The 18,457-nt window shown below is 43.2% G+C and overlaps 1 protein-coding gene across 1 annotated transcript in view; it reads left to right on the top strand.

Moving 5' to 3' along the window:
- Positions 1–17,658, top strand: part of LOC124019840 (transmembrane channel-like protein 3) — a 55,492-nt gene extending 37,834 nt beyond the window's left edge. Inside the window, exons 11-22 of the mRNA XM_046335274.1 lie at positions 437–546; positions 752–845; positions 1,315–1,593; positions 6,430–6,558; positions 7,013–7,080; positions 9,491–9,619; positions 13,834–13,944; positions 14,536–14,661; positions 15,008–15,086; positions 15,304–15,346; positions 15,544–15,823; positions 16,342–17,658. Coding sequence (XP_046191230.1) covers positions 437–546; positions 752–845; positions 1,315–1,593; positions 6,430–6,558; positions 7,013–7,080; positions 9,491–9,619; positions 13,834–13,944; positions 14,536–14,661; positions 15,008–15,086; positions 15,304–15,346; positions 15,544–15,823; positions 16,342–17,365 — 2,472 coding nt within the window. The 3' untranslated portion in view covers positions 17,366–17,658. The remainder of the gene's footprint in view (positions 1–436; positions 547–751; positions 846–1,314; positions 1,594–6,429; positions 6,559–7,012; positions 7,081–9,490; positions 9,620–13,833; positions 13,945–14,535; positions 14,662–15,007; positions 15,087–15,303; positions 15,347–15,543; positions 15,824–16,341) is intronic.
- The last annotated feature ends 799 nt before the right edge of the window (positions 17,659–18,457 follow it).

Here is an 18,457-nt window from a genome sequence, read left to right as displayed (position 1 = left end):
TGCTATACCATACATGTGGTATCACCATCTGTGCATGACAGCTGATCATTTAATTCAGTTCAGGATAATGGATGTCCTTAGGGCTTTGATAAGATAACTGTTTCCACGACCCTGATGTCACTGCCTGGACTGATAGTGTTTTCAAGACAACTGGGAACTCTGGAGAGAAAAAAAAACAGGTCAAATCATGACGTCAGTGATCTTCAGGTCGGAAAGTCAAAGCTCTAGAAAGATGCCAGAGTTTCCGACTTGAAATTCTGAGTTGGAGAGCCTCTAGCTCCTAACTGCTTGCTCCTCCGATGCCTCCATATATTAGTGAAAAAGAGAAGAGAAGGTCCTGATACAATGACTCCTTATGATGTCATCAGGCATATATGAAGGTGTCTATTTTATAACATACCCCGTGTCTGATGTCATATCCTGTTTCCTGTCCCAGGTGAGTGTGGTGGTGTCCCTCATCACCATGATCGCCCCGTCTGCCTTTGAGCTGGTGGCTCAGCTGGAGATGTACCATCCCAGGACCTCCCTGCGCTTCCAGCTGGCCAGGTCTGACTCTGACAGCACCTCAAATCTCATTTGTTCACACTTAACATTACGTTTCACAGATACAGTAGAGTATCGGTGAAATTGGATTCATATTTGACATGGAACTACACCGTAGCTCTACTGTTCGTTAATGTTGCTACTAACTTGATTTTAGCTTGTTTTCTTTCTTTTTTAATGCACTGAATGTTTTGTCTCCTCGCCACAGAGTCCTGGTGTTGTATCTGGGTAACCTGTACAGCCTCATCATTGCCCTTCTGGACAAGGTCAACAGTATGAGTATGGCGTCAGCTGCTGCAGCTGTAAGTAGTCCTGCTGAGATTGAGGCGTTCCTAATGTGGACACCATACAAGCCATGTCACTCAACTCTTTACATATTGTGCCGTAGTCTCCAATCAATAAATACATGTTACAGTTATTGCTGATGTTAATGTCAATGCTTTTAAAAATATTTTTTTTATTATTATTATTCGATTTTTAAAAACTTTATTTAACTAGGCAAGTCAGTTAAGAACAAATTCTTATTTACAATGACGGCCTACCCCAGACGGCGCCTTATGGACTCCCAATCACGGCTGGATGTGATGCAGCCTGGGTCTACTGTTAACAACAATCTTGATCTGTAAATGTGGGGAAGGTTTAGAAAACAAAGGAATGAAATTATGAAAATGTTCATACATTTTAAAGCTCTGATTGACTGATGGATGGATAGACAGACTGACTGGTTGATTGGTTGATTGATCATTAATGGTTTTGATGGATTATTTCCAGGCAGCGGCCTCTGTGGTTTCGGGGAACTTGTCTGACTCTACGGCATTCATGGCGACCATCTCCCAGCCGGGGGAGACCAGCCTCTCCACCCTCGTATCCGACATCTCCATCTCTGAAAACCACAACAGCACCATAGCGACCATTGCCATGGTGCTGGATGTCAACACCAGCATCAGCACCAGCAAGGTCACCATGGCAACCATGTACAACCACACTGGGATGTTTGAGCAGAACAAGCAGAAGAAACCGGACGAGTGCTGGGAGACCTACGTTGGACAGGTGCAGAAGTTCATTTCTTGTCATTCGTTCATTCGCTCATTTGTTAATTTGTCTATTCGTTCATTTGTTCCTTCATTTATTTGTCCATTCATTTCTTAATTCATTAATTTGTTAATCTGTCCACTTGTCCATTCATTCATCTCTTAACGTTAATTGAGCAACCCTTTACAGAGAAAGTGTACTAACAACTGTTCCATGAAGGTTGAGACTTTTTGCATCGGCCAGAGCAGAACTGTTACAGGGACACTCCATCATCAACCTGACAACGTACATGACTACATACAGTTGAAGTTGGAAGTGTACATACACTTAGGTTCATTAAAACAATTTTTCAACCAATCCACAAATTTCTTGTTAACAAACTATAGTTTTGGCAAGTCAGTTAGGACATCTACTTTTTCCAACAATTGCTTACAGACAGATTATTTCACTTATAATTCACTGTATCACAATTTCAGTGGGTCAGAAGTTTACATACACTAAGTTGACTGTGCCTTTAAACAGCTTGGAAAATTCCAGAAAATTATGTCATGGCTTTAGAAGCTTCTGATAGGCTAATTGACATAATTTGAGTCAATTGGAGGTTTACCTGTGGATGTATTTGAAAGCCTACCTTCAACCTTAGTGCCTCTTCGCTTGACATCATGGGAAAATCAAAAGAAATCAGCCAATACCTCAGAAAAAACATTGTAGACCTTCACAAGCCTGGTTCATCCTTGGGAGCAATTTCCAAATGCCTGAAGGTACCACGTTCATCTGTACAAACAATAGTACACAAGTATAAACACCATGGGACCGCTCATTAAGGTGACGCGTTCTGTCACCTAGAGATGAACATACTTTGTTGTGAAAAGTGCAAATCATTCCCAGAACAACAGCAAAGGACCTTGTGAGGATGCTGGAGGTAACCTTTACAAAAGTATCTGTATCCACTGTAAAACGAGTCCTATACTGACATAACCTGAAAGGCCGCTCAGCAAGGAAGAAGTCACTGATCCAAAACCAAACTAAGGTTTGCAACTGCACATGGGGACACTTCAGAAATAGATGGCATCATGAGGACGGAAAAGGATGTGGATATATTGAAGCAACATCTCAAGACATCAGTCAGGAAGATAAAGCTTGGTCGCAAATAGGTCTTCCAAATGGACAATGGCCCCAAGCATACTTCCAAAGTTGTGGCAAAATGGCTTAAGGTGTCAAGGTATTGGAGTGGCCATCACAAAGCCCTGACCTCAATCCTATAGAAAATGTATCGGCAGAACTGAAAAAGCGTGTGCGAGCAAGGAGGAAAACAAACCTGACTCAGTTACACCAGCTCTGTCAGGAGGAATGGGCCAAAATTCACCCAACTTATTGTGGAAAGCTTGTGGAAGGCTACCCAAAACATTAAACAATTTAAAGGCAACGCTACCAAATACTAATTGTGAACTTCTATCATTCACAAAACCTTTATGAGTGCTGTGGTATCATTCATAACACCTTTATGAGTGCTGTGGTATCATTCTTAACACATTTATGAGTGCTGTGGTATCATTCTTAACACATTTATGAGTGCTGTGGTATCATTCACACCACCTTTATGAGTGCTGTGGTATCATTCACAACACCTTTATGAGTGCTGTGGTATCATTCTTAACACATTTATGAGTGCTGTGGTATCATTCATAACACCTTTATGAGTGCTGTGGTATCATTCACAACACCTTTATGAGTGCTGTGGTATCATTCACACCACCTTTATGAGTGCTGTGGTATCATTCACAACACCTTTATGAGTGCTGTGGTATCATTCTTAACACATTTATGAGTGCTGTGGTATCATTCATAACACCTTTATGAGTGCTGTAGTATCATTCATAACACCTTTATGAGTGCTGTGGTATCATTCATAACACCTTTATGAGTGCTGTGGTATCATTCATAACACCTTTATGAGTGCTGTGGTATCATTCACAACACCTTTATGAGTGCTGTGGTATCATTCATAACACCTTTATGAGTGCTGTGGTATCATTCATAACACCTTTATGAGTGCTGTGGTATCATTCACAACACCTTTATGAGTGCTGTGGTATCATTCATAACACCTTTATGAGTGCTGTGGTATCATTCATAACACCTTTATGAGTGCTGTGGTATCATTCATAACACCTTTATGAGTGCTGTGGTATCATTCTTAACACCTTTATGAGTGCTGTGGTATCATTCTTAACACCTTTATGAGTGCTGTGGTATCATTCACACCACCTTTATGAGTGCTGTGGTATCATTCATAACACCTTTATGAGTGCTGTAGTATCATTCATAACACCTTTATGAGTGCTGTAGTATCATTCACAACACCTTTATGAGTGCTGTAGTATCATTCATAACACCTTTATGAGTGCTGTGGTATCATTCACAAAACATTTATGAATGCTGAGGTATCATTCATAACACCTTTATGAATGCTGTAGTATCATTCATAACACCTTTATGAGTGCTGTGTATCATTTATAACACCTTTATGAATGCTGTAGTATCATTCATAACACCTTTATGAGTGCTGTAGTATCATTCATAACACCTTTATGAGTGCTGTAGTATCATTCATAACACCTTTATGAGTGCTGTAGTATCATTCATAACACCTTTATGAGTGCTGTGGTATCATTCACAAAACATTTATGAATGCTGAGGTATCATTCATAACACCTTTATGAATGCTGTGGTATCATTCATAACACCTTTATGAGTGCTGTAGTATCATTCATAACACCTTTATGAGTGCTGTGGTATCATTCACAACACCTTTATGAATGCTGAGTATCATTCATAACACCTTTATGAGTGCTGTAGTATCATTCATAACACCTTTATGAGTGCTGTGGTATCATTCACAAAACATTTATGAATGCTGAGGTATCATTCATAACACCTTTATGAATGCTGTAGTATCATTCATAACACCTTTATGAGTGCTGTGGTATCATTCACAAAACATGTATGAATGCTGAGGTATCATTCATAACACCTTTATGAATGCTGTAGTATCATTCATAACACCTTTATGAGTGCTGTAGTATCATTCATAACACCTTTATGAGTGCTGTGGTATCATTCACAACACATTTATGAATGCTGTGGTATCATTCATTTATGAATGCACATTCTTTTATGAATGCTGTGGTATCATTCATAACACCTTTATGAGTGCTGTGGTATCATTCATCATTCATAACACCTTTATGAATGCTGTGGTATCATTCATAACACCTTTATGAGTGCTGTGTTATCATTCATAACACCTTTATGAGTGCTGTGGTATCATTCATAACACCTTTATGAGTGCTGTGGTATCATTCACAAAACATTTATGAATGCTGAGGTATCATTCATAACACCTTTATGAATGCTGTGGTATCATTCATAACACCTTTATGAATGCTGTGGTATCATTCATAACACCTTTATGAATGCTGTGGTATCATTCATAACACCTTTATGAATGCTGAAGTATCATTCATAACACCTTTATGAATGCTGTGGTATCATTCATAACACCTTTATGAATGCTGTGGTATCATTCATAACACCTTTATGAGTGCTGTGTTATCATTCATAACACCTTTATGAATGCTGTGGTATCATTCATAACACCTTTATGAGTGCTGTGGTATCATTCATAACACCTTTATGAATGCTGTGGTATCATTCATAACACCTTTATGAGTGCTGTGTTATCATTCATAACACCTTTATGAATGCTGAGGTATCATTCATAACACCTTTATGAATGCTGTGGTATCATTCATATCACCTTTATGTATAATTTATAACAACATCCATAACACATACATTCAGCATCATTCACAAGGAGTCTTCAAAATAAAAGTCCCCTAGAATAGATCTTTGTCTATTGTACAAAGGAAATGTGTATTACTACTGTCACAGTAATCTATTATGAAACATAACACTGGAGAAGTTCAACCATGTCAGCCTAAGCACTCTGTGTGTACGATAAGCACCAATAACTATTACCGTTTTAGATCATTCTGTCTGTACACAGACCTAATAATCAACAGTCTCATCCCTCAGACAGTTACCCTTAATACCTCTTAAAGGCATTATGCCCGACAAGAAAAATGAAAATGCCTTGTCCTGTGATGGTTTCCCCCTAAACAATAGATTGAGTATGGATTGAAACGTACCCAGGCAGACGTTCAGGTAATGAAGATGTCACTAGGCCAAGGATGAAAAACAGATGACTTGTTCTTGGTGCAGATCAATAGGAGGGTATATCATGTATCGTCGTCTCAGGAGTGGATATTCTCAACAGGAAAATGACATCATATAATTAGCAGACCTGGGTTCAAATGATATGTTTTTATATTTTCAAATGCTTGATCGAGCTTTCAACCAATAGTGAAGTCCCCAAAAGTGCAAGAACCCAGGTCTGATAAATATTGCTTGATGATCCATTTCCAATGAGTTATGTGCAGTTACGACAGATGTAATGAGTTTTGTGCAGTTAGGACAGATGTAATGAGTTATGTGCAGTTAGGACAGATGTAATGAGTTTTTCTTAAAGACATACAGTATGCATTTTGTTCATTTAGCAGGCGCTCTTATCCAGAGTGACTTACATTCAAATAAGGTCTGTAAAACAATCACATGCCACAGTCACTCCAAGTAAAACTTCCCTCAATAAAGCTGACAGTGACATCAGTGCTAGTAGGTGTTAGCTAGTCATTACAGAATGACCAGAGTTACCTTAAAGACAGATAGTTACCAGACAGTAACAGTAACAGTATGTGTCTTTATGCTCATATGTTTATATGTGTTGTATTGTAGGAGATGTTGAAGCTGTCTATCATCGATATGATCTTCACGGTGGCCAGTATCCTGTTGATAGACTTCATCAGAGGGCTGGTGGTCAGGTACCTGAGTGACTGCTGCTGCTGGGACCTGGAGAGCAAGTTTGTACGTACTCAACCTCCATTCAAAAAGTATTTGTTTACTTTCAGATAGTCTAGCTGTGCTTAACTGAGCTTGCTTGGTGCAATGGAATAGTCCCGAAAGTGCAAATACTGCCCATATGGCACTCCAGGCAAGCTCAAAGTTTTGAAAGAAAACAAATACTGTTTGAACCCAAGGGTGATTGTGACTGTGTCGTTATCGTCTGATTACAGTTGACGTCTGGATAAGTGCAAACTATGTTGAAGTGCAGTACGGTTTGCAAGTCACAATTGGATGACATGCTTTTTAATTGCTCCTGGTAACGTTCTGGTTTAGTCCACGCCATCACGGCAGGCCCAAGCTGTTGCATCTGTCAGGAGTCAACTTTAGTTTAAGACATTTGACGAGGTCATCAATATATTTTCTGAAGTAATTAAAGGTTTAATTAATGTCACCCTTTATGTTTCCCACATGGCAGCCTGAGTATGGGGAATTCAAGATAGCTGAGAATGTACTCCACCTGATATATAACCAAGGAATGATCTGGTATGTCACATTCTACTGGATTTGTCACTTTATCTATTCTTTATTTTTATAGGACAGTGGAGTTCCACTCAACCTTTCATATTGTTTAAACCCTGGTCTCCAGTGGGGAGGCATTTTACATTGACATTTTTGTAATTTATCAGACACTCTTATCCCAAGAAATTAGGGTCAAATGTCCTTCTCAAGGGAAACACCGACAGTTTTTTTCCCCAAGTCAACTCGGGGATCCGAACCAGTGACCTTTCAGTTACTGACCCAACACTCTTACCCGCTAGGATACCTTCCACCCTAGGAAAACGTGCTTATTGCTGGGAGTGTTACGCTCCTACTCCACCACGGCTCGGAACGTATTTTCCTCTTCTGACATGAAGATATTGGTCTTTGCTGTTGAGCTTTCAGACATCAGATACAACATAGACAGTAGATGGAACTAGGACCCAGAGTTCATCCTCAAGTCACATTGCCAGGAAAACTCCAGTGAGAGATATAACACACTCTCTCACACACTTCAATTCTATGTTCACTTTATCCAATTTGTTACAATGTGTGGAAACGTTGTGTAAATTCCTCTGTATGTATAATGGCCCTAAATTATGTATATTGCTAGCAGCACCATATCACAAGTGACATTCTCACTGTGAAAATGTTATTGGCTATTAATGGTGATTCTGATTCTAATGTAGAAGGTAATGTGCCCATATTAGCTATTATATATAGCCCAGTACTTCTATAAAAGGAAACCTTACTAAGGGCAGGACAGCCCCTGACCCAGAGTAATATGCTGTGTTATGTGTGATATTTCCATTCCACACCTCTGCAGTTAGATGGTGTCGTGGAAATTTCCTGTATTACCAAATGATGAGAGCAAATCACACACCAGTCAGAGTTATACTTAAACTTCACCTTCAATAATTATTCAGCTTTTGAAATAGCATTTGACTTTCAACGTTTCAGTATCTCTAATGAAAAGTTGGGAGTGGTCAACATAATGGCAAACCCAGATCTTTTATAGCAAAGATCCACCCCCTAGTCAACATGACAAACCACAGATAATAGGAACTGTTTACAAAGAAAGACTTTTACTTGAGAGAGGAGTATCCCATAGCCAGACAGCATTAGCTATAAATTATCGTTCAGTTTGGTCTCCTAAACAAGGTTCTAATCTCGTTCTTGGTACAACATAGTACCAAAACATGACCTCATCCAATGGCATATATCAATGGTCAATTCTGGATTCCCCCATCTCAAATACATCCCCTCCTGGACAAGCTCACGGAGCAGAGTGAGCCTCTAGGTCAAGAGAAGGGCAACATCAGAGGGGACATACAATGGTTCCAGACGCTGCCATACTCTTCCCCAAAATGAGAAAAGTAGGGAGTGACTGGTGTACAGACATTGTGGAGCCAACTAACTGGTTCCCCATTAATCACGCCATCCCTTCACATGGTTTAGGAATAGTTACAGACACATTCACAGATAAGACAAGCCTGACCCCCCCCCCTCTCTGGGCCCCAAGTAACTGAGCCTTAGCTGAGAAGGGATAACTGCAAACTGCCAACCCTGTATTCCAAAGAGATACATTCTAATGACAAGTATCGAACAAGCATATTATGAAAATAAAACTTCTTATCTATATTACCCAACTAATGTTGATTCATCCCCAACAATGGACAGTATTACCTATGTTCATTCCACACCTCTGCAGTTAGATGGATAGTATTACCTCTGTTCATTCCACACCTCTGCAGTTAGATGGATAGTATTACCTCTGTTCATTCCACACCTCTGCAGTTAGATGGATAGTATTACCTCTGTTCATTCCACACCTCTGCAGTTAGATGGATAGTATTACCTCTGTTCATTCCACACCTCTGCAGTTAGATGGATAGTATTACCTCTGTTCATTCCACACCTCTGCAGTTAGATGGATAGTATTACCTCTGTTCATTCCACACCTCTGCAGTTAGATGGATAGTATTACCTCTGTTCATTCCACACCTCTGCAGTTAGATGGATAGTATTACCTCTGTTCATTCCACAGAGAGGGGGGGGGCTGGAGGAGCTCCATTAGCAGACGTGTAAATCTGTCCCTGGCTCTGTGTCCTCTGGCTCCTTCACAGAGTGGGGACATTCTTCCCCAACCCCCCCCCCCCACTTTCCCTCTCTCTTACTGTTTTTCTCTCTCTCTTTCTCTCTGTCTTTCTCGCTCACATCATTGTCATAATAGTGACATGAACACATTAATACATTACAGCTGATGTCATCTAATGGTAACTGACTTTACACCGTCACGACACAAACTGCTGTGTAGGAAACCTTGTTGGCTCATGTATACATTATGATAATTCAGCTCCACTACTCCCCCCTTCTCACCCTCTCTCCCTTTCTCTCTCTCTCTCTCTCTCTCTAGGATGGGTTCGTTCTTCTCTCCCTGTCTGCCTGCCTTTAACGTGTTGAAGCTGATAGGCTTGATGTACCTGAGGAGTTGGGCTGTGCTCACCTGTAACGTTCCTCACCAACAGGTGTTCAGAGCATCCAGGTCAGGGGCAGAGACACACACACAGTCACACACACAGGCACGCACACACACACAGTCATGCACACACACACACAGTCACACACACAGTCATGCACACACACACACACACACACACAGGCACGCACACACACACAGTCACACACACAGGCACGCACACACACAGTCATGCACACACATACAGGCATGCACCCACATACAGGCATGCACACACATACAGGCATGCACACACATACAGGCATGCACACACATACTGGCATGCACACACATACAGGCATGCACACACATACAGGCATGCACACACATACAGGCATGCACATACATACAGGCATGCACATACATACAGGCATGCACATACATACAGGCATGCACACACATACAGGCATGCACACACATACAGGCATGCACACACATACAGGCATGCACATACATAATAAACCTTATTTACATAAGTATTCAGACCCTTTGCTTTGAGACTCAAAATTGAGCTCAGGTGCAGCCTGGCCAAACTGAGCAATCGAGGTAGATGGGTCAGGGAGGTGACCAAGAACCCAATGGTCACTCTGACAGAACTCCAGAGTTCCTTTGTGGAGATGGGAGAACCTTCCAGAAGGACAACCATCTCTGGAGCACTCCACCAATCAGGTCTTTATGTTAGAGCCTCTCCTCAGGTAAAGATTAACAGAGGAAAATACAGAGATCCTTGAAGAAAACCTGCTCCAGTGCGCTCAGGACCACAGACTGGGGCGAAGGTTCACCTTCCAACAGGACAACAACCCTAAGCACAAAAACCCCCAGATTTCATCCATTTTAGAATACGGCTGTAGCAAAATGTGGGAAAAGTCAAGGGGTCTGAATAATTTCCCAAAGCACTGTACATATACGCACACTCATACTGGACGAGCATGTTCAGAAGACACAGCCATTCTACCATTCACTTCTCTCTCTCGCTCTCTCTCTCGCTAGTACTGATGAATACATAATTAACAGTACACAAAAGACTAACATTACATAACAGCATTGTGCAACACTGCCTCTTCTGGACAGTGAGTGAGTCTGATTCACTCTGGGCCTATAATCCTGGTTCTGTGGTTCTGGTTCTGTGGTTCTGGTCTCATTACTCCTCTCCTCCCCTCCCATCGGATCTTATTTTCCAGCTCTGTGGAGAGAGAGAACAAAATGAGCACATCTCTGTGATGAGCTACTACACTGCTCCCTCAAACACACGCACGCACGTACGCACGCACACACACACACACACACACACACACACACACACACACACACACACACACACACACACACACACACACACACACACACACACACACACACGCACGCACGCACACACACACACGCCCACACACACACACACACGCACACACGCACGCGCACACACACACACGCACACACGCACGCACACACGCACACACACACACACACACACACACACACACACACACACACACACACACACACACACACACACACACACACACACACACACACACACACAGAGTGGGCCTGCAGGCACTCAGCCCACTCTGATTTATGTAACGAGTCTGTTGCTGCCTCTTTCAGGCCTTATCAGTCACTCTCAGATGTACAGGAAAATACACACTTATGCAAGCGCGCACACACACCATACACTTCACTTGGTTATGTAAAATAGCATGATAGTTTAAAGAAATAGCATATAAGTTTATTAAAGAAATAGAATGATATGAATAAATAGTATATGTGACTCACCACCTGGATTTGGTCTTCATTAAGTAGCAATACTTTAAATTATGTATTTTACATTGGATAAAAGTAGAGACTCAGTGCTACCAAAATGGTATATCATACACTGCATTTTTGAGGAACAATGGGAAAGTAATTATTTGAAAGTTGATAAGCTTTGAAACTTACTTTTGAGAAAATGTCATTTGAATGTTTTGATATCTAGTGAAGAGCTCTCCTATGTCTACACCCATTCAGCATCGTTCACACCCTCTTAAGCTTTAGCCCCACCCATCTCGTTTCATTCTCGGAGCATTCAGAGCTCAAACTTGACACTCTGAACGATGATTTGTTTCCCTCTGGATAACATGAAAACAGCCTAACCAGCTCTGCTGGCAACAATTTCATGACACTTTTTTGCCAACGTTTACTGACACCGCCCATATTCAACGGGTGTTGTACACTTTACCTTAAGACATCGAGCTAGCTCGGTAAACAAAGCTCAAATAGACAGAAGCCGTCTATATGGCAGATGAATCCAAACTCTTCTCTTTGCATGTCCAGCCTACTCATTAGCTCAGCCAATCATGGCTGGTGAGATGGTTGATGGCTTTTTCTGTGGCTTAACCAACAAGTCTTGTAATTTAACAATTTAATTTGCATTTACAGATGGCCTGCAAGTTTGTTATTAAGGCACATGAAAGTTGACATGTTCCAGAAGGCATTTCTGCCAAAAATCTTCTTTAAAAAAATGGCTCTCCTGTGAATGCGTGACTTGCGACATTCACTTGCCTAGTTTCCTGAAACGGGTCACATATGATCAACCTTACCAAGTTCTCTCATGTCACCATGCTCCTCTGCACACTCCACTGGCTTCCAGTTGAAGCTCACATCCACTAGAAGACCATGGTGCTTACCTACAGAGCAGCAAGAGGAGCTACCCCTCCATACCTTCAGGCTATGCTCAAACCCTACACCCCAACCTGAGCACAATGTTCTGCCACCTCAGGTCTCTTTGCCCCTCCAACTCTACAGGAGGACAGCTCCCGCACAGCCCAGTCCAAGCTCTTCTCTGTCCTCTCACCCCAATGGTAGAAACTTCTACCTGAAGCTAGGACAGTCCCTGCCCATCTTCCAAAAACATCTGAAACCAGTCCTCTTCAAACAGTATGTTTGACCCCCCCCTTCTAGCTCTGATTCTACTGATAGCTACATTATTGAGTTTTTTTTTGTCCCACCTAGCTATCTTAAGTTTAATGCACTAACTGTAAGTCGCTCTGGATAAGAGCGTCTGCTAAATTACTAAAATGTAAATGTCAAAATGTATAACCAAACAATAATATGATAGTATATTAAAAATATATTCCAACATTCCTATTGTCTCTAACCAAACATTGTCACATTCTGACCTTAGTTGCTTTATCTGTTATGCACGTGAGTGAGGACCCAAAAGCGGTTTAACAAATACAGAGTCCTTTAATGTCAAAACACAGGGAAGACATAGATCCTATTCAGATGTATATAATGGCAAAATAGACAACCCGCAGAGAGGGCGATAAATGAATCATAAAGTCCTTCTGATATTTTCAGAAGAGTCCCCTTCTTAGCAGCAGAGGAGAATAGCTGGGTTAGCGGCGACAGACTGCTGGTCTCTCTGGGTAGGCGCGGGTCGTAGAGGACAGAGGTACCTGATCACACGTAGCATCAGATGAACAGGCAGATTCCGACAGGACGGGACAAGGGTGAAGCAAACGAGACGATAGTTTGGTTCTGGCATGAGAAACTCAAACGAGAATCTGACAAAGACAGAAGCAGGAACAGAGAGAGAAATAGAGACCTAATCAGAGGGAAAAAGGGAACAGGTGGGAAAAGGGTGAACGAGGTAGTTAGAGAATATGAGGAACAGCTGGGGGAAGCTGGGGGAAGGAGAGGAAGAGAAGGTAACCTAATACGACCAGCAGAGGGAGACGGAGTGAAGAGAAAGAACAGGAACAAGACATAATATGACAATACATGACATTATCATGTCTTTGTGTTAGTTTGGTCAGGTGAGTTGGGGTGGGTAGTCTATGTTCTTTTTTCTTTGTTGTATTTCTGTGTTTGGCCTGGTATGGTTCTCAATCAGAGGCAGCTGTCGATCGTTGTCTCTGATTGAGAATCATACTTAGGTAACCTGTTTTCCCCATTTTGGATGTGGGTGATTATTTTCTGTTTCGTGTTTTTCGTCACCTTACAGGACTGTTCACTTGTCGTTTTTGTTGTTTTGTTCAGCGTTCAGTAGTTTTATTAAAATAATGGACACTTACCACGATGAGCATTGGTCCTCCTCTCTTTTTCCAGACAACAACCGTTATAAACATGGATTATGGTTTTTGATTATCTGTCTTTGTTAACAAAGTTGATCAGGAATACAAAGGCAGAAAAACTTGAAATAACACAGATAAATAAACAATATAGAAATAAAGTACCATTTTATTTCTCTCATTTGTTTCCAGATCAAATAATTTCTACCTGGCTATGCTGTTGTTCATGCTTTTTCTGTGTATGCTGCCCACCATCTTCGCCATAGTGAGATACAGACCTTCCCAACACTGTGGGCCATTTAGGTAAGCCATTATTCCCGTGAAGCTCTTTAAATGTGGTGCCCATTTTAAAGTTAGCCCTTGTCATTTAAGGTCATTTAAGGTAAGCCACACTTTCAATAGTGTTGCAGTATACTGTGTGTGTGTGTGTGTGTGTGTGTGTGTGTGTGTGTGTGTGTGTGTGTGTGTGTGTGTGTGTGTGTGTGTGTGTGTGTGTGTGTGTGTGTGTGTGTGTGTGTGTGTGTGTGTGTGTGTGTGTGTGTGTGTGTGTGTGTGTGTGTGTGTGTGTGTGCGCGTTTGTAACCCAAGTGTGTTTGTGGATGATCTAACTCCTATTGAGAACCTTGAAAATCGCTATAAAACATCAATCCAATATTATTTTTATTATCATCACACATCATAATCTGCTGAAATCACAATAAGGCCAAGAAGAAAAGCCTGTATAGCTTTAATTCTGCTGTGTGTGTGTGTGTGTGTGTGTGTGTGTGTGTGTGTGTGTGTGTGTGTGTGTGTGTGTGTGTGTGTGTGTGTGTGTGTGTGTGTGTGTGTGTGTGTGTGTGTGTGTGTGTGTGTGTGTGTGTGTGTGTGTGTGTGTGTGCGTTCGTTCCCCTGCAGCGGTCAGGAGAAGATTTATGACATCATCTCAGAGACGATAGCCAATGACTTCCCTCTGTGGTTCAGTAAAGTGATGAGTTACGTCACCAGCCCTGTCGTAGCGTTGCCCGCTCTGCTGCTGCTGTTGTGAGTGCACTCACACACACAGACAGACTCACACAGACTCACACACACACAGACAGACTCACACACACACACACACACACACACACACACACACACACACACACACACACACACACACACACACACACACACACACACACACACACACACACACACACACTCACACACACACACACACTCACACACACACACACACACACACACACACACACACACAATGTAGCCTGTCTTGCTCTATGCATTGTTAATGTGTCAGTGCTCTTGGGGTAACTCTCTCTGTGTCTTTCAGCATGTTGATCAGTCATTGTGTCAGTCCTCTTGGGGTAACTCTCTCTGTGTCCTTCAGCATGTTGATCTACTACCTTCAGGCCATTGCCAGATCCCTTAAATTCACCAACAACCAGCTGAGGATGCAGCTTCAGACTGTGAGTTATAGACGCTATAGTTATAGTTCTCAAAGTCAGTCACTATTATACATTAAACAAAAATGCATATGAACTTAGAGTGCATCCCAAATATTCCCTAGACAGTGTACTACTATTGGCTTTGGTTAAAAGTAGTGGACTATGTAGGTGATATGGTGCCATTTGGGATGCCCACTTAGTCTCATGACTGTATGCTGAACATAAATGTATTTGTCAGGAGAGAACAGAAGACAAGAAGAAGGTATTACAGCTGGCTTCAGGTAAACCTCATCATTCTACTTTATGGTTGGTTGGTTCTATGTAGTCTATGTCTACATATCCCCTAACATCTTACATCTGACCTTTAACCCTTCACCTCACTTGACTATTAACCTTTACCAATTAAAATGTTGAACTTTTGAACACCTAAGCTATAATCTCTGACCTGTAACCCCTGACCTCTGACCCCCACCCATAGCGAGGCTACAGGCCCCAGAGGTCCCCGGGGGGGACAGGAAGCCTGACCAGCAGGATGGTGACATCACCAGCCGCGAGTCGTCCATTCGTACGCCGTCGCCACGACCCAACGGCAGTGTCACAAACTTCCAGTCGCCCGATCGTCGTGGCAACGGCATCCGCACCATCACTCAGTCGGCATCGAGAGTCCAGACCGCTAGGGCGACATTTGCTGCTGGGGCGCCTAGAAGTCCAACAGTGTCCATACTTCACAAGCAAAGGCCGGAGATAATCCCTAACAGGTGTGTCACACACACACATATTATGTGTTATTCTGTCTGGTCAGTCACATGCTTTTATACAGTCCTCTACAGGTGTGTCTACAGGAGGATTAAGGGTTAGTGTCCATGTTGTTAGTCCTAAATAAACCTCTGTAGGGGGACTCCAGCACCTAGCCCAAAGTTTGAACTTAGTCTCCCATTAACATCAATGCATGACGAAGTGAAAATTACACTTAGGTGGAAGTCAGGATTCACCCCTAAGAAATTGAATGGGATTCCGTCTCATTGCTTTCACTCAAGTCAGGGGTCAAAGGAAAAGAAAAGGAAAAGAAAACAGAAGCTAATAAGCAGTGGGGTATTTAAGTTCTTCTAAAGCCGGTTTGGGCATACTATGGCCTGGACTACTGTCACTACCAAAGGAATCAACGATACACAGTATCAGTAGTATTTGTTACTGTAATGATTCAAGTCGAAGTGGTCTCTCATTACGACCACATACAGTAGTAACATTTATCATCCGTATTTCCCTCTGTCACCAGACACCCTTCCTACCTGGGGGGCCCTAGCGGTACCTGCAGGTCCAAGTCCTACCATCATGTGGCGTACAACCCCCCGACACGCTACTCCTCAGAGAACATCCACTCCGACCCACTCTACAGGAAGACCATCAGGCCCATGCACTCCACAGAGGCAGCTGGGATAGTGACCGCCCAGAGCTACGTGGGCCGTCGCCCCTACACCACGCGCTACGTCATCGTCAACGAGCACGAAGCTAGGAAAAAGTTGCTTCGATCAGCCACACGCGTCCCTCGCCACTTCCGAGCGGAGGACGCGGGGGGTGAAATCGTAGAGCTGATCCCGCGGAATACCAAGCGGTATACTCCAAGGGCTCCGCATCTGCATGGGCACCCACACAGGTCGAATCCGCCGCAGTCACACCTGAGTGATGAAGAGGAGGAGGAAGAGGCAGGGGGGAAGAGGGAGTCTAGGAGAGGGTCGTTCGGGCAGACTCACCGGCCCCGCTCACTCTCCGACCTCCAACAGCCAGCTCGCTTCTACATCGGAGAGCGCCTGGAGACCAAGCTGTCTATGGCGTCAAAAGACAGCCACACTGCTAGGGGACGCTACGGCGGTGAAGCCCAAAAAGGGGACAGGGAGGATATGGAGACGCGCTTGCACTCCCTCTCCCAGACCAGCATCAGAGGAGCGGAGCTTCCACCACCAGTCAGGCACACACAGTCCCCAGCCAGACACCCCCACACCCCCAGCAGACTTGTACACTCACCCCCACAGGGCCCAGGAAGACGCCTGGAGCCCCAGGTCAAGCCCAAGACATCCAGGTCCAAGCTGGAGCCTTCCCTGACTGAGTCAGACTCGGCCTCTCTGGCCTCCAGTAGCGACCAGCAGAACAGCAGCACAGACCAGTACATCCAGGTCATTCACAACAAGGAGAAGTATCTCAAGTCTGAGGCAAGGCAAGGCAAACTGGCTAAGAAGAAGTCCAAAGCCAGTATAGATCTCAACGTGTCTGGGTCCAAAGACCTGGTCTGCTCCAACGTGTAGTTGGTGTATTTGTATTGTGAATATATCTAGCTTTATTTAACCTTTATTAATCCATGTAAGTTATTGACAGTAGTGTAAAGTACTTAAATAAAAAATACTTTAATGTACTACTTAAGCAGTTTTTTGGGGTATATGTACTTTACTTTTACTCAAATCAAATGTATTTATATAGCCCTTCGTACATCAGCTGATATTTCAAAGTTCTGTACAGAGACCCAGCATAAAAACCCAAAAAGCAAGCAATGCAGGTGTAGAAGCACGGTGGCTAGGAAAAACTCCCTAGAAAGGCCAAAAACTAGGAAGAAACCTAGAGAGGAACCAGGCTATGAGGGGTGGCCAGTCCTCTTCTGGCTGTGCCGGTTGGAGATTATAACAGAACATGGCCAAGATGTTCAAATGTTCATAAATGACCAGCATGGTCAAATAATAATAATCACAGTAGTTGTCGAGGGTGCAGCAAGTCAGCACCTCAGGAGTAAATGTCAGTTGGCTTTTCATAGCCGATCATTAAGAGTATCTCTACCACTCCTGCTGTCTCTAGAGAGTTGAAAACAGCAGGTCTGGGACCGGTAGCATGTCGAGTGAACAGGTCAGGATTCCATAGCCGCAGGCAGAACAGTTGAAACTGGAGCAGCTGCACGGCCAGGTGGACTGGGGACAGTAAGGAGTCATCATGCCAGGTAGTCCTGAGGCATGGTCCTAGGGCTCAGGTCCTCCGAGAGAAAGAGAGAATTAGAGAGAGCATACTTAAATTCACACAGGACACCGGATAAGACAGGAGAAGTACTCCAGATATAACAAACTAACCCTAGCCCCCGACACATAAACTACTGCATCATAAATACTGGAGGCTGAGACAGGAGGGGTCAGGAGACACTGTGGCCTCATCCGATGATACCCCCGGACAGGGCCAAACAGGAAGGATATAACCCCACCCACTTTGCCAAAGCACAGCCCCCACACCACTAGAGGGATATCTTCAACCACCAACTTACCATCCTGAGACAAGGACGAGTATAGCCCACTGATCTCCGCCACGGCACAACCCAAGGGGGGAGCGCCAACCCAGACAGGAAGATCACATCAGTGACT

The sequence above is a fragment of the Oncorhynchus gorbuscha genome, unplaced genomic scaffold (genome assembly GCF_021184085.1).
Source record: "Oncorhynchus gorbuscha isolate QuinsamMale2020 ecotype Even-year unplaced genomic scaffold, OgorEven_v1.0 Un_scaffold_694, whole genome shotgun sequence".
Lineage (NCBI taxonomy): Eukaryota > Metazoa > Chordata > Actinopteri > Salmoniformes > Salmonidae > Oncorhynchus > Oncorhynchus gorbuscha.
The sequence above is the reverse complement of the archived record's forward strand: the minus strand, read 5'-3'. Positions and strand labels throughout refer to the sequence as shown.